Source organism: Pteropus alecto, unplaced genomic scaffold (genome assembly GCF_000325575.1).
Source record: "Pteropus alecto unplaced genomic scaffold, ASM32557v1 scaffold223, whole genome shotgun sequence".
Classification (NCBI taxonomy): domain Eukaryota; kingdom Metazoa; phylum Chordata; class Mammalia; order Chiroptera; family Pteropodidae; genus Pteropus; species Pteropus alecto.
In genome coordinates, this window is record NW_006434441.1 from 430,473 (window position 1) to 456,891 (window position 26,419).

Consider the following 26,419-nt stretch of genomic DNA (forward strand, 5'->3'; position numbering starts at 1 on the left):
ATCTGGGTCTGCTTCACGTTCAGATGTAGGCACGCTGCACGCCATCCCAGGGCTCATGCACTGCTACATACACCGCCATATTCTCAGCACTCCCCGACAGGGACTATTGATCAAATGTGCAGAGGTGATGACATTTTGAAGGTAGTGTTAGATGACGTATCATGACAGCCACAGACTCTTTCTCTCAGACTTAGATACCCTGACATACCCAGTGGGGGGTCTCGTGGGCTTCATCAGCCTCTGGGCTCTGGCTGGACCCTGGACAGGGGCTGCTTGGCTGGCAGAGCCATTTTGGTAGGGAATTGGTGTCTTTCAGATGTCTCAGCTTCCCCTAAGACCCTCTGGGGATAGCTCAGCACTCTCTCCTTCACTGGGTCAGCACCTGCAAGTGGCAGAGACCACACTGGTCCCATCCATCACTGCATCCCAAGCCTCAAAGGTGCCTTCCCATGCTGGGTGTGCAGTCAACATGAGTACATGCAGGCAACGTGAGTACACGCAGAGAGCATAGAACATGTACCAACCTAAGTATAACATGAGGGCATAGGTTGGTATTTCTGCTTTGCCACTTTGCACCAGTTAATAAACTTACCTGATATAATCTACAGTCTCAATTCCAAAATCAGAATACTAAAAGTTCTAGGGGATTACATAAGGTAATTCGGATGATACACTACATGCTCGATAAGGAACTGCCGGTGTTGTGGTTAACTCCAAGTTCACGCAGCAGAAAGAACAGGCACTTGTACTTTCTAGCTTAATGGCAGCTGTAGAGGTCAGTCCTCAGGGTCGGAGTTGATGGCTCTTGACCGATCCTCACCCTTTTCACTCTCCTGTTTGCTCCTTATATTTTCCTGCTTTTCCTTCTCTATTGCCTTTTCCTTTAAATGTACTGGTAGCTGCCTCCTATCCTCACAGTGTCATTGAGTAGCAAGATATGGGGGGTCAGGGACTTTGATAGGACTGCACTGAATTTGTAGATTGCTTTGGGTAGTATGAACATCATAACAATATTTGGTCTTTTAATCTATGAAAATGAGATGTCTTTCTGTTTCTCTTTATCAAATTTCAGCAACATTTTATAGTTTTCTGTGTACAAGTCTTTCCTCTCCTTGATTAAATTTATTCCTAAATATTTTATTCCTTTCGAGGCTTTTGCAAATGGAATTGTTTTCTTAAGTTCATTGTTAGTATATCAAAACATAACTGATTTTTATGTGTTCATTTTGTGTCCTGCAGTTTTGCTGAATTTATTTGTTTTGTTTTGACAATCGTGTGTGTGTGTGTGTGTGTGTGTGTGTGTGTGTGTGTGTGTGTGGAGTCCTTAGGGTTTTCTACATATAAGATCATGTTATCTGCAAACAGAGATAGTTTTACTCTCCCTTTCCAATTTGGATGCCTTTTATTTCTTTTTCTTGCCCAATTGTTGTGGCTAGGACTTCTAGTACTATGTTGAATAAAAGTAGTGAGAGTGGGCATCCTTATCTTGTTTTTGATCTTGGAGGAAAAGCTTTCAGTTTTCCCCTACTGAGTGTGATGTTTGTTGTGGACTTTTCATGTATGACCTTTATTATGTTGAGGTAGATTTCTTCTATTCCTAGTTTTTCTAGCTTTTTTTTTTTAATTATGAAAGGGTGTTAAATTTGTCAAATGATTTTTCTGCATCAATTGAGATGATTACGTGGGGTTTTCCCCTTCATTGTGCCGAACAGACATCTTTAGGAAGTCAAATTATATGAAAATTGAGAAGTGATACTGATGTAGCTTTGTTCACCTTTTAGTGTATTGACTAGTCAGGAGATGAGCATTTTGACATTGATATTTAAGAAGACCTAAATACCCAGCTCTGGCACAGACCTATGACTCTCTTCCTCTGTTAAATATTTTCTTTGTAGTTCTCCTGTCATGTCCCATTATGTGCGGTATACAAGTGGTAAATGTTAACTGGTTAATTAAATATTTGAGCCCCCTTTTTAAGTGTGAGGATTCATACTAACTGCCAATAAGAAGTAGCTTTCCAAATAAATGATGAGTTAGTATGTGTTGGGTAGAGTGCCCCATTAAAAAGTCACCTTTGGACACAATTAAGGAATATTGACCATTTGTTTTATTTCCATGAAGAGTCAGAGATGTTTTATTTAGGAAGAAGTCTAGTACCTGTGGATGAAATGATAATTACATCTGGGATGACTTGCTTTGAAATACGTAGTGGAAGAAGGAGAGGGAGAAGGGATGAAGATGAAACTAGAGTGACCATATGTTAAGTTCATTATATATTCTTTGTACTTTATTATCTGTTTGAAATTTTCATGATAAAAATTACAGAAAAGAAACACTGTAAATCAATGATGGTGTGGCTTTATGTTGAAATATTGTAGCCATTACAGTAACACTTAAGAAGAATTTTAATGATGTGATATTAGTAAGAAAATCCGGAAGTCTGTCTTCCTTATATGGGGTGTCTATGCATGTACTAACGTTTGCATAGAAAAAATATTGGAAGGAAATACATTGAAACATTAACTGTCATTATCCTTGGTTGGTGTGACTATGGGCAGTTTTCTCCTCTGTATCTTCCAAATTTTCTACAGTAAACAAGAAAAAAACAATTTCTGAAAAACTTTTTTGCGGGGAGAAAGGAGCCAAATCTGCATTGTGTAAATTGGTGAAGCATTTGTTGCAGTTATCTGTTTTCTATTAAATTGCTCCACTCAGGGATTCAATAAATGCCTGTGTGGTTACTAACCTTGAGCTGTGGACATGTTTGGGGCTGGACTGCCCTGTACTCTGCCTGGGAATCTGTCTTTGCTGGGGTTTGTGTGGGCAGGAGAGGTCATGGGCAATAGCAGTCACCACCACTGTGTTACTCCCTGTTAACTTCAGTTACATGCTTCCTTAACATGAATTTCCATCTAGTTTTAGTGAGCTGGACATGATTTCCACGAGGGTGATGGACTTTAAGCTTCGGGAGGCCGCTGAAGGCCTTGGGGAAGACAGTTCAGGTAAGGCCTTTGCTTCCCCTGTTTTTCTTTTCTTTTAGGGGATGTTATATTCTCTGCTGAGCTAAATTCCAGGCCCATGAATCACCATCTCAAAATATGTCCTAAGAGTTACCCAACTATGTGATTGGTTTACTATTATTCATATATTGTCATTCATGTCCTCATAGAGTTGAGAAATTGACATTAAAAAACATTAATTTCACCACAGTGTCCCTTTTCCATAGATTAGCTATTTATACTCACCTGGTTTTGGTAACAAAGATCTCTCTCTCTTCTTTAAAGTCAAAATGCTAGTGGTCATTTTTTTATATACATATAGCTCAGGAGGAACAGCTTTCAATAATATTAAATCCTAGCTGCTGTTAGCTTCAGATGCTAACCTCATTAAAGACACCATTTCATATTTATAGGTATATTTTTCTTATTATTCCATATTGAAGCTACTTTGTCTCTGTCACATTTCAAGAGGTACCAAAAATAATAATAATAATAAAAAGATATAATGTGAGGTTTTTAAAATTAACCCTGAGGAAAAAAAATGAGTTTCAAAATTTCTCATATTATGGGATTCTGAATTATTATTTTTTTTAACAAGTAACAGCAACTATTATTTGAAGAAGTAGTTCATTAGCCTGAAACAACTTCCATAGATGCTAGTTTGGGGCACTTATAGAAGTCACCATGAAGAATCAATTTTTAAAAAGAGAGAAACTAAATATTTTTTTTCCTCAAATAATAATGAGCTAAGTTATTCAGACTAACCCCTTCCATTTAAAATTTTAAAATTCTAGACAAGACTATGGCCATGCCACCCTGAACATGCCCAATCTCATCTGATCTCAGAAGCTAAGCAGGGTCGGGCCTGGTTAGTACTTGGATGGGAGACCACCCAGGAATACCAGGTGCTATAGGCATTTAAAAAAAATATTCTAGATAAGAGCATTCTTTAAAAAATCTTTTTAAAAGTAAAGAATAATGAGGCCAGAATTTTTTTTTTAAATAGTAATCCAGAGAGATAAATGAGCATGGAAGCCACTTTTGCCCTCAGATCATTTACTAATCTCATTTTCATGTCTTCATGGAGTGGAAGGTAAGGGAGAGGGTCAGAATGAAAGTACAGGCCTCGTCAAGGTGGGCTATCTAACAGAAGTCTCTCCTACAATAAGCTGGGAGGCCATGGAGCAACAAAATCTGAATAAGAGCAAACCAGAGGTAAATCAACCCTTGTATGGATTTGTAGCTTGAGTTTTCATTCCATGGGTAATTCTGAGAATTTCAACCCTTGAACTTGGCTATTAGTATTTCTAGCCTGGCTGTGACCCCAGGTACCTGGTAAAAGCAAACAGTCTTCTCTAAAGTAATGTGCCTTCTAACTAGACTTCAAGTTATTACAGAAAATAATATTTTCAGTACCATGACAAACATGTAATCAGTGATAACCAGGTATATAAGGCAGTAAGTCACCATTAACGAGAACCAACACATATGAGTTGAATTGTAAGCCTCCAAAATTCATACATTGAAGTCCTGATCCCCAGTATCTCTGAATGTGACTATATTTGGAAATCAAGTCTTTGCAGACATAGTTAGTTAAGATAACACGAGGTTATACTGGAGTAGGGTGGGCCCTAATCTAATGTGACCAATGTCCTTACAAAAAGGAGAAATGTGGACACATATACACACACACACACAGGGAGAATACCATGTGAAGATGAAGTCAGAGACCAGGGTGATGGCATCTACAAGCCACATGCTACCAGCAAACCATCAAAAGTTAGGGGAGAGACATGGATAGATTTCTCTATCACAACGCTTTGAAGGAACTAACCATGCCAAAGACACTTTGATCTTGGACTTCTAGCCTCCAGAACAATTGTGAGACTATAACAAATCTATTGTTTAAGATACCCAGTTTGTGGTGCTTTGTTATGGCAACGCTAACAACTGATACACGGCAGAAACAAGGGCAACGGACACACAAAGTCATCAAATATCAGAATTATCAAATATGTGCTATAAAACAAACATACACCCTGTGTTTGAAGATAATAAAAGTTAGAAAATATCTGGGAAAAACGGGGAACTATAAAAAGTGTTATAGTACCCAACTACTGCTATAAAGCAAGATAAAGAAATAAAAGGGATACTGATGGAAAGAGGAAATAAAACTGTGATTATACAAATTATCAAAAAAGTACCTAGAACTCTCAAGGAACTTTAGCAAAGTTGCACTATACAAGGTCAGTATTTAAAAAAATCAATTGTATTTCTATATACTAGCAATGAACAATTAAATAATTAAAAATTTTTAAAGTGCCATTTACAATAGCACCCATAAAAAGAAATACATAGGTATATATCTAACAAAATGTATACAAGATCTATATAAGGAAAAACATTTTTTTTAATTGTTTAAATTAATCAACAAAGACTCATGTACAGGGAGAGATGTACTATGTATTATAGACTGAATATTTGTGTCCATCCCAAATTCATATGTTAAATACTAACCCCCCAGGTGGTGGCATTTGGAGGTGGGCCTTTGGGAGATAATTAGGTCTTGAGGACAGAGCCCTTATGCGTGGAATTAGTGGCCTTACAGGAAGAGGCCAGAGAGCCACTCGCTCTCTTTCTGTCATGTGAGGACATGATGAGAAGTCGGCAGTCTGCAACACGGAAGAGGGCTCCTCACCAGAACCCCACCACCATGCCAGCATCCTGAGCTCAAACCTCCAGTGTCCAAAACAGTGAGAAATAAATTTCTGTTATTTATAAGCCACCCAGTCTGTGATACTTTATTATAGAAGCCCGAACAGACTAAGATAACATTTTGTTTTGGATTGGAAGACTCAATATTAATAAGATGTCATTTCTCCCCAAACTGAGCTACAAAATGAGGTATTGGTACATGTGGGGGAAGAGTACAATGTTGATAAGTCAACAATGAAAGGGAGGAGCACAGTTCAATATTCTATAGCAAGAATATTGACCAGTAATCATTTGATTTCCATGGAGAATCAGAGATTTTTTCATTTAGGAAGGAAGCAAGTCCACATGGATGAAATGATAATAATCTGAAATGATTTGCTTTGAAATAACCTGGCGAAGATGAAGGAGAGCAGGGGTAAAGATGAAACAGTTAAAATCCCAGCAAGATATTTTTCCAGTGTTGACAAGCTGATTTGAAAATTTACATGAAAGAGCAAAAGAACCAGAATAGTGAAAACATTTGAAAAAAGAACAAAGTTAGAGGGCTCACATTACCTGATTTCATGACCTTCTGTAAAGCCATAGTAATTAAGCCAGTGGATATCGAGGATAGATGCATAGACACAGATAGGAGAAAACAGAGTCCAAAACTAGACCCAAACAAATATGGTCAATTGATTTTTGTTACAAAGATGTAGCAATAATTCAATAGAGAAAGAATTGTCTTTTCAAAAGATAGTGCTAGAGAAATTGAAATTTATATGTAAAAAAATTGACATATACCTCATAGATTATACAAAAATTAATTTAAAATACATTATAAGCATAAATATAACAGTATAAAACCTTTAAAAGAAAACATAGGAGAAAATATTGATGACTTGGGATTAGGTAAGTCTTCTTAGAGATGACATTTTAGTCTCTAAAAGAAAAAATTGGTAAATTTGACCTCATCAAAATTTTAAACTTTTGTTCTGTGAAAGATACTATTAAGAAAATAAAAGACAAGTCAAAGACTGGGAGAAATATTTGCAAATCACACTTGACAAGAGATTAGTATTTAGAACTCTCAAAATTCAACAGTAAGAAAATAACCCAATTAAAAAGTAGGCTTTACCTAAGAAGATATACAGATGGCAAATAAGCACATGAAAAAGTGCTCAACACTTACAGTCATTAACCAATGCAAATTAAAACTACAATGAGATACCACTATACACCTATTAGAATTGCAAAACAAAACCACGCCCAACAATAACAAATGCTGAGATGCAGAACAACTGGAGCTCTCATATATTGCTGATGGTAATACAAAATGATACAACCATTTTGGAAAATATTTTTGCAGTTTCTTATAAAATTAAATATACACTTAGTTTATGACCCAGCAATCCCACTCTTAGCTGTTTAGTTAAGAGAAATGAAAATTTATGTTACATAAAAACCTACAGCAACTTTATTCATAATTGCTAAAAACCGAAAAGAACCCCAGTATCCTTCAGCTGCCCAGTGGTTAAACGAAGTGCTATATCCATACAATGGAACAGTACTCAGCAATAATAAGGAACAAACTATTGATTGACGTAGCAACATGTATGAATCTCTTACGGCATTGTGCTAAGTGAAAGAAGCCAGAATCAAAAGGATTCCTACTCTGTGAATCAATCCATATGACACTCTGGAAAAGGCAAAACTATAGGAACAGAGAACATATCAGGGGTTAAAGACGGGAAGGGTTTGGCTACAAAAGGGCATCATGAGGGGTGATGGTACAGTTCTGTATCTTAATTTTGGTGGTGATTATGCAACTCTGTGCACATCAAAAAGACTGAGTTTTACTGTATGTAATTTTAAAAATAATGTTTTAAATGATGTACCAGATTTGAAAAACAATCAAATGGGTTTTCTAGAAATAAGTATTTTATTACAATTAAAAACTCAGTAGTGAATTTAATAGCAAATAATATCAGTTCAAGATAGATCACAAGAAAGCATACAGAATGTAGCATAGAATGGTAAAAAAAAAAAAATGGAAAATTCAGAAGAGAGGACAAGAGGCATAGAGATAAGTGAAAGGGCATAAGATACATTTAAGCACAGTCTCAGGAAAAGAGAGAATAGCTGAGAATTTTCTGGAATTGATTTAAAAAAAAAAGACCCACTCCACAGATTTAAGAAACCTGATAAATCCCAGGAAGAATAAATAAAAGAAAATTCACATAGAGTGGAAAATATAGAAAATCAAAGATAAGAGGAAAAATCTTAAAAGTAGTCTGAGAAAAAAGACAGATGACCTTGAAGGGTACAAAGAATTGATGACTGACTGCACAACCACATGAGAAGCCATAAAACAGTGAAATAATGGCTTCAATATTATTGAAAGAAAACCTTAGAAAAAAATAATTGCCAACCTAGAATGTTATACCTAGGAAAATGTATGTTTTAGGAATGAAAGAGAAATGAAGACATTTTCAGACAAATAAGAACCGAGTTTGTTACCAGCAGACCTTTACTAAAGTAGATTCTGAAGGAATCCGCTTCAGGCAGAAGGAAAATCATCCTAGATGAAAGGTCTGAAAGAAGAAACTATGAGCAAAGGAAAAGAGAAACAAGTGAATGCATCTAAATATACATGGAATGATGCCTTTTGGGTTCTTTTAAAGTTCAGAACAAAAACAGTAGGGCATAAAAATAGTATTAAGGTAATCTAAGTTCCTTGCCTTGTCCTGTAATAGAATGTGTAGGATAATTTCTAGGGGAAATCACCAAAAGAAAAACAGAGATTAAAGGCAAAGTTTACAAACTAGAAGTGGGAAGAAATGGAATAATTTTTTAAAGTCAGTTAATCCGAAAGATGATAAGGAAATTAAGAAAAAGCACCTAAGACAGTAGACTTGTTTTTATTAACACATCAGTAACTACAGTGAGTATAAGTAGACTACTCAATTAATTTTCCAATTAGAAGTTAAAGATCATCCAATTGGATTTCTAAGACTCTAATTCTCTTAAGTATAAGAATTCAGAAAAGTTAAAGATAAAAGGATAGAAAAACATGTACCTTGCAAACACCAGACAAAAGGAAGCCGGCATCACTATATTAATAGCAGTCAAAATAAAATGTAAGACAAAAAAGCATTACTAAAATTAAAGAGGGCATTTCACAAAAGGTTCAGTTCCCCTGCAAGATAATAAATTTACCTTTCTATGTATTACATAATTTTAAAAGTTAGAGTAGTTATATAAAGATAAAATCTATAGTGAACTTTTTAATACACCGTATCAGTAATTGATAGAACAAGTGTATTAAAAATTAAAGATACAAACTATTTAGACAACACAATTTAAAAAGGCTTTGTCCTAACAGAAATATATTAAACATTGAAAAATACATTATTTTCAAACACATTAAGAACATTTACAAATTTATGGTAGGCCATAAAGCAAGTCTCAACAAATTTGAACAGATTCAAATCATACACGGTATATTCTCTGAGCACAATACAATTAAGTTAGAAATCAGAAACGGAAAGATAAGAAAATCCTCAAGTGCTTAGAAAGTCCCTAAAATTAATAAAGCTGCCTGAAAATTAATAAGCTAACTATTCATCTCAAGAAGTTTAAAAAGATAGCAAAGTAAATCTGAAGAAAGTAGGAGGAAGGAAAGGATAAAGATAAGAATAAAAATGAATACAATAAAAAAACAAACATTTAATAGAAAGAATTATCAAAGCCAAACTTTTTTAAGGCAAATAGAATCGACAAACCTCTGATAAAGGAAAAAGACAGAGAGGCACAGATAATTAACATCGGGGCTGAGAAAGAGAGCTTTATTACAGATGGTATGGATGATAAAACAATAAGAGGATGTGATTAATATCTATATGCCAATAAATTAGAAAATTTGGAAAAAATTGATTCCTAGCAAAATGTAACTTAATAAAACAGAATCAAGAAACAGAAAACCTGTATTGGCCCTGTCACCATTAAAGAAGTTGAATTAATAAGTTTCTGTGTCATAGACTCTCATTGAGAACCGTCACTTAACAACATAATCGTTTTGTGATTATGAAGGTAAGCAAACTTCCACTATGAAGTTAAGAAGATTTTGCTGTAGCACTGGATTCCCTTTGGGCAAGGATTTACTCAATTATGGGAAATCCTAGTAGATAATTCTAAGAAATTCTCTACATTAGGGAGCATTAATATAAACCAAATGTAAAGACTACATTTTTTTTTTTAAGAATTCAGCTTATTTACTTAAAAACAAATTGTTCTAGCAGATTTTCAGGATATATTAGACAGCCTACAATGTGGCATCCTTCTATTATTAGTTCTTGTAAATTCGGAAGGAAAGGGATAACTCTAGATTGAGCTGCTATTGTGAAATCACAGGATCCCGGATATGACAGAGTTTGTGAGTGAGAATGCAGGAGACGGCATGCTTGCAAGTGTTTGTGATATTGTAACGGTACGGGAAGCATGGTCGAGTCAGGCTCAGCGCTGCTACCACCATTTGATGATTTTTCTCACCCAAAGATGTTAGCTCCTCACTGTCCTTGGCACTGTCGTGAGCACCTCTGGTCCACAAAGCTGGACCTCTCCCAACTGTCCTTGGTGTTCAGGGCCGCGCTAAATGAAGCGCTTAAGATTATTTTGAAAAATAATTTGGGTTATGACATGGCCTTTACCTCATCAGTTTTTACTTCCTGCTTTTGACTATATATATTTCAGAGATTAAAGTTTGGTTTCAAGCAAGAGGACAGTCGCTCGTGCTTCGATTCTGTGATCTTGCTCCAGAGCTTTCCTGGTTGGCTCTTTTGTTAAATGTCCAAAACAGTCAGAAATCAAGATTTCTTTCCAGATGTGCAGAAGTGATACCCCAAGAACTTCTCTGTACCAAAAAAAAACAAAAAACAAAAAACTGTCAGGAGCAAGTCATTGAGGCATGGACAAAAATCCTGCTTTCCCCCTTCCCGAGCATGTCTCACACAGGCTTAGTAAGTGCTCTGTGCGTTCCTTCTGCACAGGAAAGAAAAAATCCAAATTCAAAACATTTAAGAAGTTCTTCGGGAAGAAGAAGAGGAAGGAATCACCTTCGTCCACAGGAAGTAGCACCTGGAAGCAAAGTCAGGCGAAGGATGAGGTCGTCGCCATGGAGTCAAGGGCAGTGGGCTATGACTCAGAGGATGAGCTAGAGTAAGTTGCTTGTCGCATCCTCAGGGCTTATATTCTGCGGTGGGGCCTGTGTGCCAAAACACTCTGTATTGTTGTCTTGGTAACTTGCTGGGTTTCTGAGCCTGTTTTCTGGGTTCTCCCACTGATGTGCCATTCTGTCTTTTCATACATGGGAGTGGAGAACATTGCGGGGAAATTATTAGGTGCCTGCCATGTGCCAGGTGCTGCATATATTAAATGTCTGTGGTCACTGTGGGACAGGAAGTAAGGTATACCACTTTACAAACTAGCACACCAAGCTTTAGCAGAATTTTGGAGAAGTTGCCCAATATCCTACAGCTGAAAGTGGCACGATAGGGATAAGAGCCCTGATATAATTTGGCCTAAAACTCTTTTGAGGGCCTGGATACTATACCAGAAAATGTTCAGGGTTAGGGGGTAGGGGGCTTTTGCTGTTCTGTCTTAGAAAAATCATCCCAGAATACTGTTGAGAAGAACAGATTCTGTAGGTATGAAACTTTGGGGAAGCCTAGTGGAGGAATCCTTATTTTTAGAACTTGTATTTCACCAAAATATAGTTATAATACATATACTCCAGTTATTCTAGCAGTTATATCTGTGAGTAAAGGGAAAGAAAAGACCAGGTTTTTTGCCATGCCAACTTTTATGTTTCCTTCTAAACAACTTTGGCCCTTAATTTGAAGATAAAACTCTTCAGAGGCATAATGACCCTCAAGATTGGGGAATAGGCCATGCTGAGGAGGGTCACAGACTTCAGCATCCCAGCGATGGTGTCCTGTTCCCTCCACCCCCAGCACCACTCCTCCCTCCTGTTTCCAGCCTCCTCCCTGATTTTTAAAGGAGTAGAAATTACACTGACCACTTGGTGGCACCAAATGACTGAAGAGGAAAGATTTGAGTGTTTCCTTCAGGTATTTTTGTTTGTTTTGTTTTCGATGGTAGCAGGATGCTCTCCTCGCACCTTGAGAAGTATGGGGAGGATGCACTGAACACAGATTTTTAAAATCAGTGTGCTCCAAACTCTTGGGGAGTGAGACGTTATCGTGCTAACAGCACTACTTAATAAATTTCCTCACTGGGCCAGCTCCCGGGAAACTGTAACCCTCACCTCACCCACTCCCATCTCTTGAACACACAGTTCTGGTCTTGGGGACAGAGGCCCAGGCAGGAGTATGGCAGGTGGGATGAGCGGGTGCAAAATGACCTGTCCATTTGTCCATTTCCTGTTTATCACTGGAGCCCATGAGAAGTGGGGACAGTGTCCTTTTCATCTTTATATCCCCAGCACCTAGCAAGGGCCTGGTCCCCAGTTACTGGTAAAGTTTTGCTGGATCGATGCTCAGAAAGGAAGCTTGAGGGCAGAATATAACAAGGCCCGGGAAGTACAAATAAGGATTTTTAGAGAGCAGGGCGGTGGGGAGGCGAGATCATAAAGGCATCCCTTAGCCTCTGGGAGTCTGTGTGTCTTCTAGCTCTGCAGCAACTTCTCATCCATCACATATTAAAGCTTATGGGACCCTGTGGGTTTGAAAAGCTGACCCCAATCTATTGTGTCTGTATGGTTATGCCTCTTAAGTCTCTTAATCTATAACGGTTCCCCTTTCTCCTTTGTTTTATGTCATTAATCCTTTGGATGAGCAGGGTCATTTGCTTTGCAGAATATCCCGCTTTCTGGCTTTGCTTTCACTCAGTATGATAGAACTCATTCTTATATTCTCGGAATTTCTTGTAAAGTATTAGGGGGATCTAGATAGTTGATTAGATTTAGGTTCAAGATAGTACTGGATACTTACTGTCACACCACATCACAAGGCACATAACTTTCTGGCTGTCCCACTTCTGGGGGCTCTGAGACTGAGCACTGGGCAGGGCTCCTCACTGTGTTTCCTCCACCAATTGCTTTAACACCCATTGCACATATCCATCATTTCATTGCAAAATGGTGATTTTTCTAATTCTGTCATTCAGTCTGCATGTGTCAGCTGGAATTTTTCTATGAAGAAGCTCTTTCCTTTATCAAGGGCTTGGTGGCTCTCAAATATAGTTTGTACAGGAGAGGCAGGATAATGTTTGGAATAATGATTTCTTTCTATTGATTCACCATCAGACTCATGACCTGCTACCCTAGCAACTCCCAACACTGACCAATGAGTTTTGTTTTTTTCATTTCTTCTTTCTTGAATATAGTTGTGAATGCATGAATTTTTATATATTTGGTTTGCTTTAACCCATGACAATTTTTATTCATTTTTATCCTCATATCGTCCCATCTTATGCTATTGAGACTCACTTCAAATTAGCTACTGAGTTGTTTTGACATGACCCCATTTGTCTTTGCATCCTTGCTTTCTTGCACAATGAGAAATCTTGGGTTCATTTTGTACATTTCCCACCCTAAACCTGTAACCAGCCATTTCTTCATAGGATTCTAGTTTCTTTTGGTGTGACATAATTTTGAGAGCCACAGTCTGGTCGTCAGGAATGATGATTGCTAGTGAGTTGGCTGTCCACTTCTTCTAGACCTCACCAGTACATACAGCTAGGAAAGACACTTTATTTTTAAAGAGAAATATAAATCATTAATTTCCAGATATTTCCAGTTTAAATTTTATAAGACAAAATTTTTACTTCTTTGTTTGAATTCACTTTTTTTTTATTGCAAATCTTGGTTCCGTATGATATTAGTAAAATTATTTATTTTCTTCATTGTACAGTACACTTACAATAATTTTATTATATTCTTTTCCCACACAGAGTTTATATACTATACAGATTGTTCTGCACTTTTTTAAAAAAGCAGTATTGCTACTACTAAGAGAGCAATTTGATATCTTTGTGGGTTTTGTTCTTAGAATTTATCCTGTTACAGATATAGAGTTAAAAGTTACTTGGATGTCGAGTTAGTCACTTTTCTCTGTGTGGTTATACCCACAACCTAATATAAAATTAGGCTTGTTTCTGATTGTTTTCTAGTTTTAGAGATCGTTTTATTTCCGTTTTTGTTTGATTTTTGCCTTTTAACCATGTAAATCGTTTACATAGCTTCCAAGGCAAAGTTGTAGGTGTAGGGTACCTTGGCGCCCTGTCTCCCATCTTGTTCTCTCCTTCTCTAGAAGGAAATCAATTTTATTAATTTGTTACTTATCCTTTTATTTTTATTTTAAAAAATATAAGCAAATACATCTATTCACATATGTTCATATATATTCGCACACCGAGCTGACACTCCACAAATGTTTTGCGCTGTTTTTTTTTTCCTTAGTGTAGTCTGCTGCTGCCCGTGTACAGGTTACAGACATCCTCCTCACTCATTGGTCCCCCCATATCAAGTTCCACAATTTATTCAGACACCTCCTGAGGGACGTTTGGATTGCCCCCAGTGTTTTGCTCCCATAAGCATTGCTACAGTGAATGGCCTTGTGTTTCTGCGGAGGCTTTTTCACACTGTCTCAACACCCAGTTCGGCCCAGAGGAGGCCTTAGAGCGGTGATCATAGTTTCCAAAGGGTGTGGCCGCAGGCAGCCCACTGAAGGCGGGGAAACCCAAGTGTGCCTGTGTCCTTTGTGACAAGAGCTGCCATTGTGAGAGGGCCTGCCTGGTGCTTTCGCTTGGCCTGATTCCCTCCCAGAAATGTGAAGACACACCCTTCTAGAACCCTGGGTTCCCCACTTGCAGGCTCATTATTATGGGCTAGAAAGAAGTTAGACAGCATCACTAGCCAACACGACTAGGTCTGCAGTGCAGCAGGGCCATGCCTAAGAGTTCCTAATGCCTCACGGAGGTCAGGGTGCCCAGGGCTAGGTGGCGGAGGACGGTCATGGTGTACAAGATGGCCAGTCTGCAGGGGGTGGGGGGTGCTTTCCTTCCTTCATCGTTGGGTCTTAATCACCTCCTTCCACCTATTGTTCAGACAGCCACTGCTGCTAGGAAAATATGACAGCTAACTCCCATATCCTCTTAGGACATTTTGCAAATGTCCTGTGGGTGCAGTTCCAAACTGGGGCCTTGAGCTCGGGCGTGGGGAAAGGGCTGGGATGGTGATGACAGAAAGGCCCACCACCTACACTCCAGGACCTAGGCACACAGGTTGGATTGCACAGATGATACTAAGTAAAGAAAAGGGGATGTGGCTTTGCAGGCGGCAATTGTCATTTCAAACCCAGCCATGAATGTGTACTTCAGACCTCCTTGTGAGGGTGCCTCCGGGAGGCCGGCCCTCAGCCCCCAGCCCACCGAGGGGCTACATGTTTGCCCACAGCGGTGACTTCACGTTCCCGGGCAACCCTGCCAGCCAGTCGAGGCCCCCATCTGGGACCTCATACCTTGTCAAATCTCGGTTTTTCAATTAATAAAAAGAATACTCACAATCTTCAGATCTGTTAGGAAAATTCCTGTCTCTACAACACTCCTAATAGTTGACTGTGGTATTTGACAGGATGGGGATAAACTGGAATCAGGACCAATTCAAAAATGAATGCAGCCAAGGGCTTGTGGTACCCAGGGCCATCAACCCCAATGCCCCTTGCTGTTCGTCCTGAGGACCCAGCTGAGAGGTGACGTGGGCAGAGTTTCACAGTGTCTCTTTCTCCTAGGGAGTCAAGGGGTGCTTTGGGTGGCCGGGCCCTCTCACACGACAGTATTTTCATTCCCGAGTCGGGACAGGACCCTACACGGCCTGTGCGGGTGTTTTCCCAAGAAAACGTTTGTGACCGGATTAAGGCTCTGCAGGTAAACTTTTCCTTGTCAGTGACACTTGGTATGTATGTCACATATGAATCGAGAAGTTTTAAAATCATTTCCACTTGCTTTATCTGATATATTTTGGGGTATAATTGCGTGCACGTCACAGCTCTCCCAAGACACTTCAAGTGAGTTATGACTGGATCCCATCTCATTCTAAGTTATAAACACTCATTTTCAAGGCTGTGGCAGCCGCTCTTTGGGTTCAGTCTCCCGCCCCAGGTGAGGGTGTCGAAATATCTCCTGAATGAATGAATTGGGGCAGGAGGGTTTGTTGATAAAAGTCACTGATGAAAACAAGAGCAAATGTTCTTTATTCCAATCCAGTTAAAAATACAGTGTAATGTGAAAATGGGACCACCACCTCCAGGCGGCCTTCCTGCCAAGCGGGGAGATGACGCCGGCATGAGTTCTGAAGACGACGGTCTGCCCAGGAGCCCCCCAGAGATGTGCCTGCTGCACGATACCGGTCCCGGTACAGCCATAAAGGCAAGTGCAGCCTGCTCTGCCTACACCTCCGTCCACACCCACGGCAGGGGCAGCTGGGGCCTCTGGTGGCCTCTATGCTCCCCTGAGATTCCTGTGCCAGGTGTGGCCAGGAGGTAGTCCCGCCCAGGGCACTGGAGCCCACAGTTGGTATTTATTTTCATTCTTTGAGCAGAAATTCAGGTCTTGTTGGGAGATAAGGTTTTGGTAGCATTCTTCGTAATGGCTAGAGATCTGATACAATCAACCCCAGACCTTGTTTTTCCTGTCTGAGCAGATGACCAGAGCAGTGTCCCTTCTCAAAGAGTGAAACGCCTTTGTTTCTGTTCTCTGTTGTCATGACACTTGGCCGGAGGACAAGGGAGTGGTGAACATACTTGGCTTCATCTAGGCTCCCATGTCTGAGGGAGGGTGATTCGCACTTGCTGGGCACGGGGAGGAGTGGGAGATGGGGTGCCAGTAAACAGGGCGGCAAGATCAGTTCCACAGGCAGCAGCGGTATGCACGGCCTCTGCAGGGTGGGGAGCTCATCCCGGATGCCGCCTTCCCCTGTGGGAACCCATGAGGAAGCACTGAGCTCCTTCTCATGTATGAACAACATGGCTTACAGTGTTGCCATTTTAAGTCCATTCGAGGTATTTGTGCATAAATGATCATTTTCCTTTCTGGACAAGCAGCTGAGGGTTGGGTAGAGTTAGAGTTATCCACTTATACTGAAGACTGGAAAGCAAACAAAGGCCAGAATCCATTGTTTATAGCCACACACATGCCCCGACCATCCTTGGAGCAGTCACTTCTGTCCTGGTCCAGGGCCTTTTGCAGTGAAATCTCAGGGTTTCGTTGTGACTTGGAGTCTTGCAGATTCTGTGCTGCTCTGAAATATATAGTCAGTAGTCACTTCAGCCTGGCCAGCCAGAGGCCCCCTTGCAAAGGCGAGGGAAGGAATATCTACCCAACTCATGTGCACTCATAGATTCCCAGGGGGTCACTGATGGAAGGAATGGGAGAGACTGTGGTGTGGCCGAGCGTAAACATGCCTCAGGGCCGGAGGTTCACCCCAAGCTGGCTAGAGAACTGCTCTGTCCAGAATTCTGCTGTGGCGTGAGCCTGACCCTGCTTGCTCCACGAGCAGTATCTGAGAACAGTGGGCTACCCACACCCATTGTCCCACCTGTAGGACAAGGAAGACAGGACAAGGAAGACAGTCTCATGTCCTGGACTTCAAGCCAGCCTTTCACCCCTTAAAATACTGGAGGGGAAGTCGACAGGCTTGTGGCCATTGAAGGTGTAATTACTATGTGACAGACATATCTCGCATTCTCAAGTGCAGTTTCAGGGTCCCCAGCCTCAGGTCCAGATGTGACCATGTGTGTTTCAGGGCCATGTTGCGGGGCAGATGTCTGACTCGCCCCCATTCCATCCCATGGTGCGCTCTGATGTGCAGAGCACCGTGTTTCTCTCCGTTTGGCTGGGACACACAGTGTAAAGAACACTTTCTAACTCCATCCCCTGGGGAGTGAGCCCAGCTCCAAACCCGTGATGCTATGATGCTCGGATCTCAGACTTAGCTGAGCAGGGGCCATTTGTGCCAGTGGGACTGGCCTCGTCCTTCTCAACACCCCTCCTGTGAGGGCGATGTTTTTTTTTTTTAATGTTCAGAGATTTAATCAACTGTTGGGCAATATGAACATTGCACTAGCTTCATAGGCAACCAAAATTTGAGCCTTTAAGACTTAAAAAAAATAGATAATCTTTATCCTCAAGGTTTTGAAGACACAATGATGGTATTTTGTGCCCTGAAGGTATTTTGGGCACAGTAGACTGATAGAGAGAGGAACAATGCACTCTTTAAATGTGTTTATATAACATATGGTATTTGATACAATGGTGCCTTCAATCCCAAAAGGATAGGGTTGTAGGCTGTTTAATTTTTTCCTGCTGTGACACCTTCCACAGGCTCACATTCTAGACAGAGAAACTTAATGAAGATTATTGTGAAAAAAGGTGTTCAGAAGCAATACCTGATGTCACTGCCAAGGTGCTATTTCCTGGCAGAATGAGTGTTTTCAGGAAATGCATGGAATTACTTTGAAAAATTTTATTACCACATGAGGTAGCAATTGATGAAACGTAATTTGGTGATTTTTTTAAGGTAAAATTATATCTAGCTAGTCTTAGTCTAGATTTGCTGCCATTAAGTAGGGAATATTGGGTAGAGGGTGACAAAATGACAAGTCTGTTTGCTCTGGGAGGTGAGGGCAGGTCGATGGAGAGGACACAGCTCTGGTGGCAAAAAAAATGCACTTACCACTACAGAGCAAGCCTGCAGGCGGGTTCCGTCACCTAGAGGAGTCTCTGTCCTCAGAGAGTTTGGGAGAGAATCAGATGAAAGCAGATAAGTCAGTGTCTGTCATTCCCTCACAAGGAAAGGTCAGCTGGCTCCTAACAGCACCCCTAGCCCCATCACCCCCGCTTCGTGTCTGCTGACTGTTCCCGTGGGTGCAGTCCTCAGCCCTCCCCTCAGTGGCTGAGCCCTCTTTTTGAGGATAAACACTGTAGAGCAGTTGTCATTCAGTGTCACCCCACCCAAAACGGTCTCTGAGCTCCATGACCCTGGGAGCCACATCCCCCAACATGGGGCCACTGTTAGATTTTTAAATCACCCACTTTCCAGAATTGTCCAGAAGCACAGATTTCAGGAAATATTGGGTGACTGGGAGCAGGCAGTGCCGGTGTGCATGGTCAGATGCTGCCGGTCGCAAATAAAAACGCCGTCACTTTCCTGCCCCTGGGTCCCACGGCCCCCATGCCATCCTGGCGGCTGCATCACTGATTAAAGACCCCTCGTCCTGAAGGGCTGGTCTCTCCAGGCCCCATGACCTCAAACCACAGTGCAGACTGAGCAGCAGGAGCTCTTCCCTGGCAGGAAGAGCCACTGTGACAGCCAGCGCGGGGGGTGCCCAGAGGTGGTTATTCAATGTCTGGGCCGTGGAGCTCCTGGCCAGTGTTCCAAGCATGGGGGCCATTGTGGAGGCCAGTGTGGGCCACACTGGGACCATCAGTTCAAGGCAGCATATATGCAGAGACCCAGGTGGAGAGGAGTCAGGGTTATAACAGGGAAACCAGAGTCCCATTTGTCACAGAAGCGACTATTCTCACGTGGTGGACTCACTGCATTTGCAGAGCAGCTCATCTTGTCTATTCTCTTAAGTCCCAGACAGTCAGAAAAAAAAAAAAACAAACAAATACAGTTTTACCAAGTGTTTATATACACTGCTCCTCTAGACAAGGGGAAAGTGAAGTGTTCTGTGTGGTTTTGAAATGGACCCACCCTGCTTGTGACCACTAAGGAGAACTACCTGGGAAGGGTGTCACTGGTCCAATCTAAGGCAAATTCCAGAGACGGGAAGCCAAAGCCATGGTACAGAGGAAGCTGTGACCAGGAGTCCTATCCGTGATTTATTTTAAAAATAATTTTTCTTGCTTTTCTCCCATCAGAACCTGTGTATCTAAAACAAGAGAACTAAAATGGATTGTGTCCACTTATGACTCTTTTCCCTCATTTTAGTAAATGTCTTCCCCCAGTTGACAGGAATAAACTTTATGCTTGCATTAGAAAATATAAGAAAACTTTATGTGAACAGGAAAGCTGCGTTTCTCCCTGAGGCAGTGCCCTTGGCAGAGACGGTCCCTGAGTCAGACCTAGTCTCTCTAGCAGTGTCATCCTTCTGGCTCCCCCTGAGTTTAGCACAGATTACTGGGTATTACTCTGTGTGGGGCTCCTGGGTTGTGGAAAAGCAGGTGAGCGAGACACCCCATACCCCAGGAGCCCGCTCATTCCTGTGTCTCTTTGCTGCCTCCCTCCTGAGGGCTTACTAAACCATTGAGATGCATAAAATTACGGTCTTAAGTTAAAATATAAACATGACACCACCACACACCCATCAGGATGGCTACTATAAAAAATAAAAAAAAAAAGCAATAACAAGTGTTGGTGAGGATGTGGAGAAATTGGAACCCTCAAGCACAGTTGGTGGCAAAGTAAAATGGTGCAGCCATCATGGAAAACAGTATAAAGGGTCCTCAAAAAAATAAAACTAGAATTACCATGTGAGCCCACAATTCCACATCTGGGACCCAAAAGACTTGTAAGCAAATTTCCAAACAGATATTTGCACACCCATGTCCATAGCAGCATTATTCACAGTAGCTAAAATGTGGAAGCAACACAAGTGTCCATAAACAGGTGACTGGATAAATAAAATGTGGTGTATATATCCAGTGGAAAAGCAAGAAATTCTGTCACATGCTACAATATGGGTGAACCTTGAGGACATTATGCTGAGTGAAATAAGCCAGTCACAAAAGGACAATACTGTATGAATCCTTATTTTTGAGGTATCTAGAGTAGGCAAATTTGTAGAGACAGAAAGTAGAATGGTGGGTACCAGGGGCTGGGCCAGTGGGGAGTTCACGTTTAGTGTGGACAGAGTTCCAGTTTTACAAGAGGAAAAGTTCTAGAGATGGATAGTGGCCACAGTAATATGAATGCATTTACTACCACTGAACTATACATTTAAAATCATTAAAATGGCAAATTTTATGTGTGTTTTACTACAGTAAAAGTAAAATTGAAGATGTGGTTCCATAATGTAGCGGTTAGCACTTCTACTTTATATGCAGAAGGTCCTGGGTTCGTGTCATGCCCCAGTGGATTCATGGTCCCTGGTCTATGGCCATGCCACCCTGAACAAGCCCGATGTCTGATCTTGGAAGCTGATCAGTGTCGGGCCTGGTTAGTACTTGGATGGGAGACCACCTAGGAAGACCAGGTGCTGTAGGCATAAATAATAATAAATAACAAAAAAAAAAAATTGGAAAATAAGCAACACCACGTAAAGCTTGATACTAATATCAAGCACCATGCTAGAGTGGAAAGTTGGTTGGTTGGTGTGTAAGTGGCAGGGTTGTGACTAAAGCCAGCAGCTCCCAGGTTCTCTCTGTACCTTGCACCTCTTCCCCGCTGAGTTTGCTTATGGGGCACAGTGGGTGCCCTCCACTGCCACTTTATGCTGACAGATGTCCTTTCAGGACACCCACTTAGACCTTTCTCAGTGGAGGAGCCTGCTTAGTTCAGTGGGCATGGAGGGATCTTAGGCTGTTGCCGTGACGACCAGAATCCCCTTCCTTCCCGGCAACACCTTTGCCCTTGGCTGTCAGTCACTCTCTGCTGAGGTATCAACTACTGAAATATTGTAACTTCACAGATGGTAATTTAAAGCCACATTTCTCCAAGGGAATGAGTGCATGAAGATGCAGAACCCTCCTAGAACTGATGACAGACTGCTGAGCAGTGGGCTCAGCACATTTTGTGCCCCTGCCTGTAAGTCATGCTGCTGGGCCACACGCTCAGCTTCCAGAGACAGGACCAAGCCCACCTGCCCTTGTAGAAAGCAGGCTGGTCTGTGTCACCGGAGAAACCAGCTCTTGTCTGAAGAGCTGTGGGAGGGAGCAGGCAGTTGTCCTGCTTGGGGTGCCTGGGACACAGGTTCTCCAGGGGTCGGCCCAACACTTAAGCCCCCCAGTCATTCTCCTCTGGACCCTCGCTGTTGAGAGTAAAATGTGAAACATGTCCTCTCAGGAATACAGTGAAAGGAGGGAGCTGAAATGCTGGCTGCACCCATCTCGAGACTCAGCGCTTGCTGTTTGCTCCTTGTCTCCTGAAGGTCTCTTTAGTTTCGTCTTCACGGCCACCGTCTCCAGACCAGCTCTCTTCCAGCCACCTGAGCAACACGCCCGTCATCAGCGTGGACAGCAGCATGGCGCCCATGGCCGATTTCGATTATCCCCCAGAATTCTCTTCATGCCTGGACAACTCTGCAGCTAAACACAAGCTCCTGGTTAAGCCCCGCAACCAGCGGTCAAGCAAAATGAGGCGATTGTCTTCGGTAATGGGGCTTCCCTTCCACCTCCAGCCACTCGCCCCTCTGAGAAAACACCAAGGCCCCATCACCTGCCACAGGAGTTGGGGTTGTCTTTTCAACATAAATCAGATATGTCTTTCTCCTGCTTAAACACTCCTTTCATTCATTCATTCATTCATTCATTCATTTGCTCACTCATTCATTCCGCTCTGAGCTGTGAGTCTTGCCTTCCCACTGCGTCCAGTGTGAAGCCCACACTCCAGGCCCTGTCTGCCTCTAGACTTCCTCTAACTCTCACTTAACACACTTTGTTCTCCTCCCTGCATCTTGAGCTCCCCAAGCTGCCCCCAACCTCAGGCCTCGTACCTGCTATATCTCCTGCTCAAGGTGCTGTGCTCCTGGCATCAGAGGGCCTCTCCCCACAGAGGCTCACCTAACCCACCTCTTTACCACCATGTTCACTTCCTTCCTAGCACAGGCCACACACAGATATGAGCTTTGGAATGTATGTGCTCACTTGTTTACTACCATCCTTCTCTGAGACTTTGTCCCAGCTGTACTTCCAGCCCTTGGAACAAGGCTGGCCACAGAGCTGATGACATTCAGTAAACATTTATTGTATGCATGCATGAATGAACGAGCGAGTGACAGCAGAGGAAGCTGAACCACTAGAATGGAGAGCTGCCTTGGGGAAGGACCTGCTTAACATCAGGGCACCCTTCCCCTGTAAGGACACACCTCTCTTTTCTGCCTGGGGTGGTCATCAGCTCTGGGTCCTGGGAACCGAGAACTTGCTGGTGGAGTACTCTAGCCTCAAGGTACCAGGGGTTAGAGGTCTCCATGGGATTGGTGCCTTCTGCCCTGCCTGGTGGTACCTACAGGATGTGACCCCTGAAGGAGCTTAGAGGCAGGGAGTGGGCCAGCCTGGCCAGAGAGCACAACAGTGCTGAGAAAGAGATGCTCACAGGCCAGCATTCTCTGGAAGGCCAGCATTGCTTCCCTGAAGATAAGATTGTGGGTGTTGATGAAGGACCCAGGACAAACTAGGTGCTTCAGCTGGAGACAGTGGCCTGGGGCCTCTCAGGTTGCTGGGGTCTCCCCGAGAGAGTGGGTTTTCCTTTGGGAATGTGGGAAGTGCCTTTGCAGCTTATGCCAGAAGGCTTGGCATAAGTTTTAAAAGGTTGACTTTTGAGGGGACAGATGCTGGAGAAAGAAGCGAGCTTGTGGTTACCTTCAGCCTAATGTGCCCTTGTGCAAGCTGGGGACCAGGGTACATCTGCAAATGCTTACTCACCCCACACAGTTATACTTAAAGGTCCTGAGCTGTGGGGATTTGGCATGGCCCTGTAACTCTCACCTACCTGTCTTCCTGCTGCGTGGAGCCATGGGACAGGGACAAGCCAACTCCCTCTGGCCCTCGAATCCGGGATTTATTCCCACGGGGATGTCTTTTGCCCTGGCAGAAGCCTGCATAACCAGCCACAGCCAGGCCAGGACTTGGTGGCAGAGGGAAGCCAGGCCCCTACTCCTTATAGCCCCCTGGACAGAGCTGTACTCCTCTTTCTCCACTTTTGAACTTGACTTAGCTCTTGAGCCATATTTTTAGAATAACAGGAAACCTGATTTCATCAGTTTGGGTAAACAGTCTTTCCTTGATTTAAACTCTCACTTCCATATTTCCCCTCCTCCTTTCCTTTCCCTTCTTGGTAGGAAGCAGCATGGGTATGTTAAGTTTTTGGTGGTATCTGTATTTTCCTGACTGGGCAGAGGTGTCTAGCCATGGTCACCAGTGTCACTGTTGGGTCCTAAGTTGGAGGCCACTGTCCTTCAATGTCCACAGCCCCCTCTGCCCTTTGGCCATGAGGTCCCTCCTCCCAACTATAAGGACCTCCCTGGTGCCCTGGCCCCTCTCGGGGGCCACAATGCTTTCAGATATCCCAGTCTTGCTCTGCGGGTGGGGAAGAGCCACCCCACTGCCCCTCTGCTGCCCTCTTGGCCCTGGACCTCTGTGGGGGTTCACTGCTCCTTTCGGCTTCACTGGATGGTGAGGTCCATGTTTCTCCTACTTCCCGACCCCCCATAGTATCTGGGGTTTCTTCCCCATCACCCGCTTGCATCCGCCCACCCCCCATCCCACCCCTCCACCCCCACCACCAAGCTCAGCCACCTCGAGTCTCCACTTTGGTCTCTTCCTCCTGCTGCCCAAGTCCCTCCCTTCATCTGGGCAGAACCGCAGTCCAGACCCAGCCAGGCGTCTCTAGCTCTGTCCTCAGTGGGGCAAACTCTCCTTCACGTCATCCAGGTTCTGACTCCTGGAGCTCTACAAGAAAAAAAAGGAGGGCTTTCCTTACCTTAAAAACCCAGTCTTGCAGTTAAAAAAAAAAAAAATTGGCTATAAAGACTGTGATATTTATTACGGATTTGAAAAGCACATTCAAGTGTGCATTTGGCTGAAACATCCACCCCGCCAAAGCTGAGGCCAGGAGAGGTAACGCGGTTTGTTATCTCAGCATTTTACTCTGCTGCACAGAGCTGTGCCCCTCTATGTGGTTTCAGCACATGGGCGGAATGCCCATTGCTGTTTATACTAGCACCTCACCATACCAGTTGATCCTCACCCCAACCCAGGCAGTGCCAAGAGCAGATAATCTTATTAACTCTGTTTTACCAGGAACAGCACAATTAGACAACTGGCCCAGGGTCGCACAGCTGCAGAGTTGCCAATGACCAGTCCTGAGTCCCAGACAGACTGGCACCTCCCCTCACCCTGGCACTACTCAGCAGCGTCCTCTGCCCAGAGATTATGTGGCCACGGCCCCAAGACTCTCTCTGGCAAGAGGAAGTAGATGAGCAGGCAGGCTCGATAGTCTCCATTCTGGTGCAAGCTGAGCACTGGGCCCCCCACTTCTGCTTCCTCGAGAGGGGTCCAGGGCACCAAGCTGCTGTGAGGGCCCAGGGGATTGGGGCAGGGAGGAGATAGAGTGGACATATGCATCCTTCCTGCTGCCCCCAGCTAGGAGCCCAGGCTGAGTCAGAAGCCACTTTGTTCCCTACAGAGCCCCTGCTCTGCATCTGAGCCCATTCTCTGGAGTCTGTGCCCCATACCTGCCAGCCTTTGGCATCCCGGCCCCTCCCTTGAGCCTCCTCGGAGCTGCCAGTGACTCAAGTTGGGAAGTGTCTGCTCCTCAGCTCTGTGCTAACTTCCTATGGGTTCCAAGCATTTTAAAACATGACCCACATCCTAAAGAAGTTTCAACATCAGTGATTTCCCATAACAGCAAAAGGCCAGTAATGCCTTTTGTGCCAGCAGCTTTCCATATTTTTTGTATGAATCATCTTGCACACGCTCTTTTTTTATACCTGGAGGAATAGGACTGTGAATCTTGGTAAGAGTTAGCCTAGGTATGGTCACACATCCCAGTCACCTGTGTTCTGTTGGCTAGGAGATACTGACAGGAAAATGTTAAAATAACACCAACAAATAAGAGAAACCTGCTGCAAACTCTCCTGGAGTGTTCCCTAAAAGGAGGAGGAGACAGCTGAGTTCATGCAGCAGACTCGGGTCTAATGTGGACTTTTTACAAAGATCAATCTCAACCCCTTGACTTTTGGGTCGTTTTCACATGTCATTTTTGATAAGTTGTGGTTGCTTTGATCTCCTTTCCTTCCTAAGAGAGCAGGGACTGACTTTGTGCCCAGGAGATAGGATGAGGACTAAGTCTAAACTCCAGAAGTATTTCAGAAGGAAAATGCCACAGGGCAGTACAGTATGTATGGTCAAGCCAGCAGAGTATTCGGAGAGACGGGAGAACCATAAGCCTCCTGGAAGAGGCAAGGCTTCCTGTTGGAACGGAATTCAAGGCAGTCTTGGGGGTGCGAGTAGAGAGGAGGCTGCCAGCCATTCAGACCCGGAGCCTGGCACATACAATAGCAGGAGTGCAGCTGGACCTGAGTAGGGAGCAGGAGAAACGGTTTCAGAGCAGAGAATATAAGACTTTAGATTTAGCCGAGAATTTTTGACTTCATCCTCTAAGCTATAATTTGCTGTTGATCCCATTTGACATGATATGAATCATCTTATAGGAAAACCGATTTGCCCTTGCTAGGAGTGTGCAGACCTGGGAGAGAGCATTGACGTAGGTGGGGGGCTGGCTCTGGAGTATCCCAGGGTCACAGAGCACCAGCTTTCCCCTGAGCTAATAAACAAAGCCTTGACCAAAGGGTGGACCAGTCTGAGCTCCAGGCCTCCAGGTGCAAAGAAGGATAGTGATCTTTTACTCACTGGATCGAATTGAGGAGTAAATGAAGTAATGAGGGTAGAACACAAAGTATGGCGGATCCCACCCCCACCTGGTGTTG

General features: G+C 43.0%; 1 protein-coding gene and 2 pseudogenes across 1 annotated transcript in view; all 3 read left to right on the plus strand.

The window, feature by feature from the left end:
* The first annotated feature begins 2,932 nt into the window (after positions 1-2,932).
* The window catches only part of KIAA1211L (KIAA1211 like), a 40,987-nt gene continuing 17,500 nt past the window's right edge, over positions 2,933-26,419 (plus strand). The window contains exons 1-5 of the mRNA XM_006909469.1: positions 2,933-3,002; positions 10,742-10,910; positions 15,503-15,638; positions 15,978-16,143; positions 21,900-22,084. Coding sequence (XP_006909531.1) covers positions 2,933-3,002; positions 10,742-10,910; positions 15,503-15,638; positions 15,978-16,143; positions 21,900-22,084 — 726 coding nt within the window. The remainder of the gene's footprint in view (positions 3,003-10,741; positions 10,911-15,502; positions 15,639-15,977; positions 16,144-21,899; positions 22,085-26,419) is intronic.
* LOC112477875 lies at positions 3,798-3,916 on the plus strand (annotated as a pseudogene).
* LOC112477872 lies at positions 20,865-20,980 on the plus strand (annotated as a pseudogene).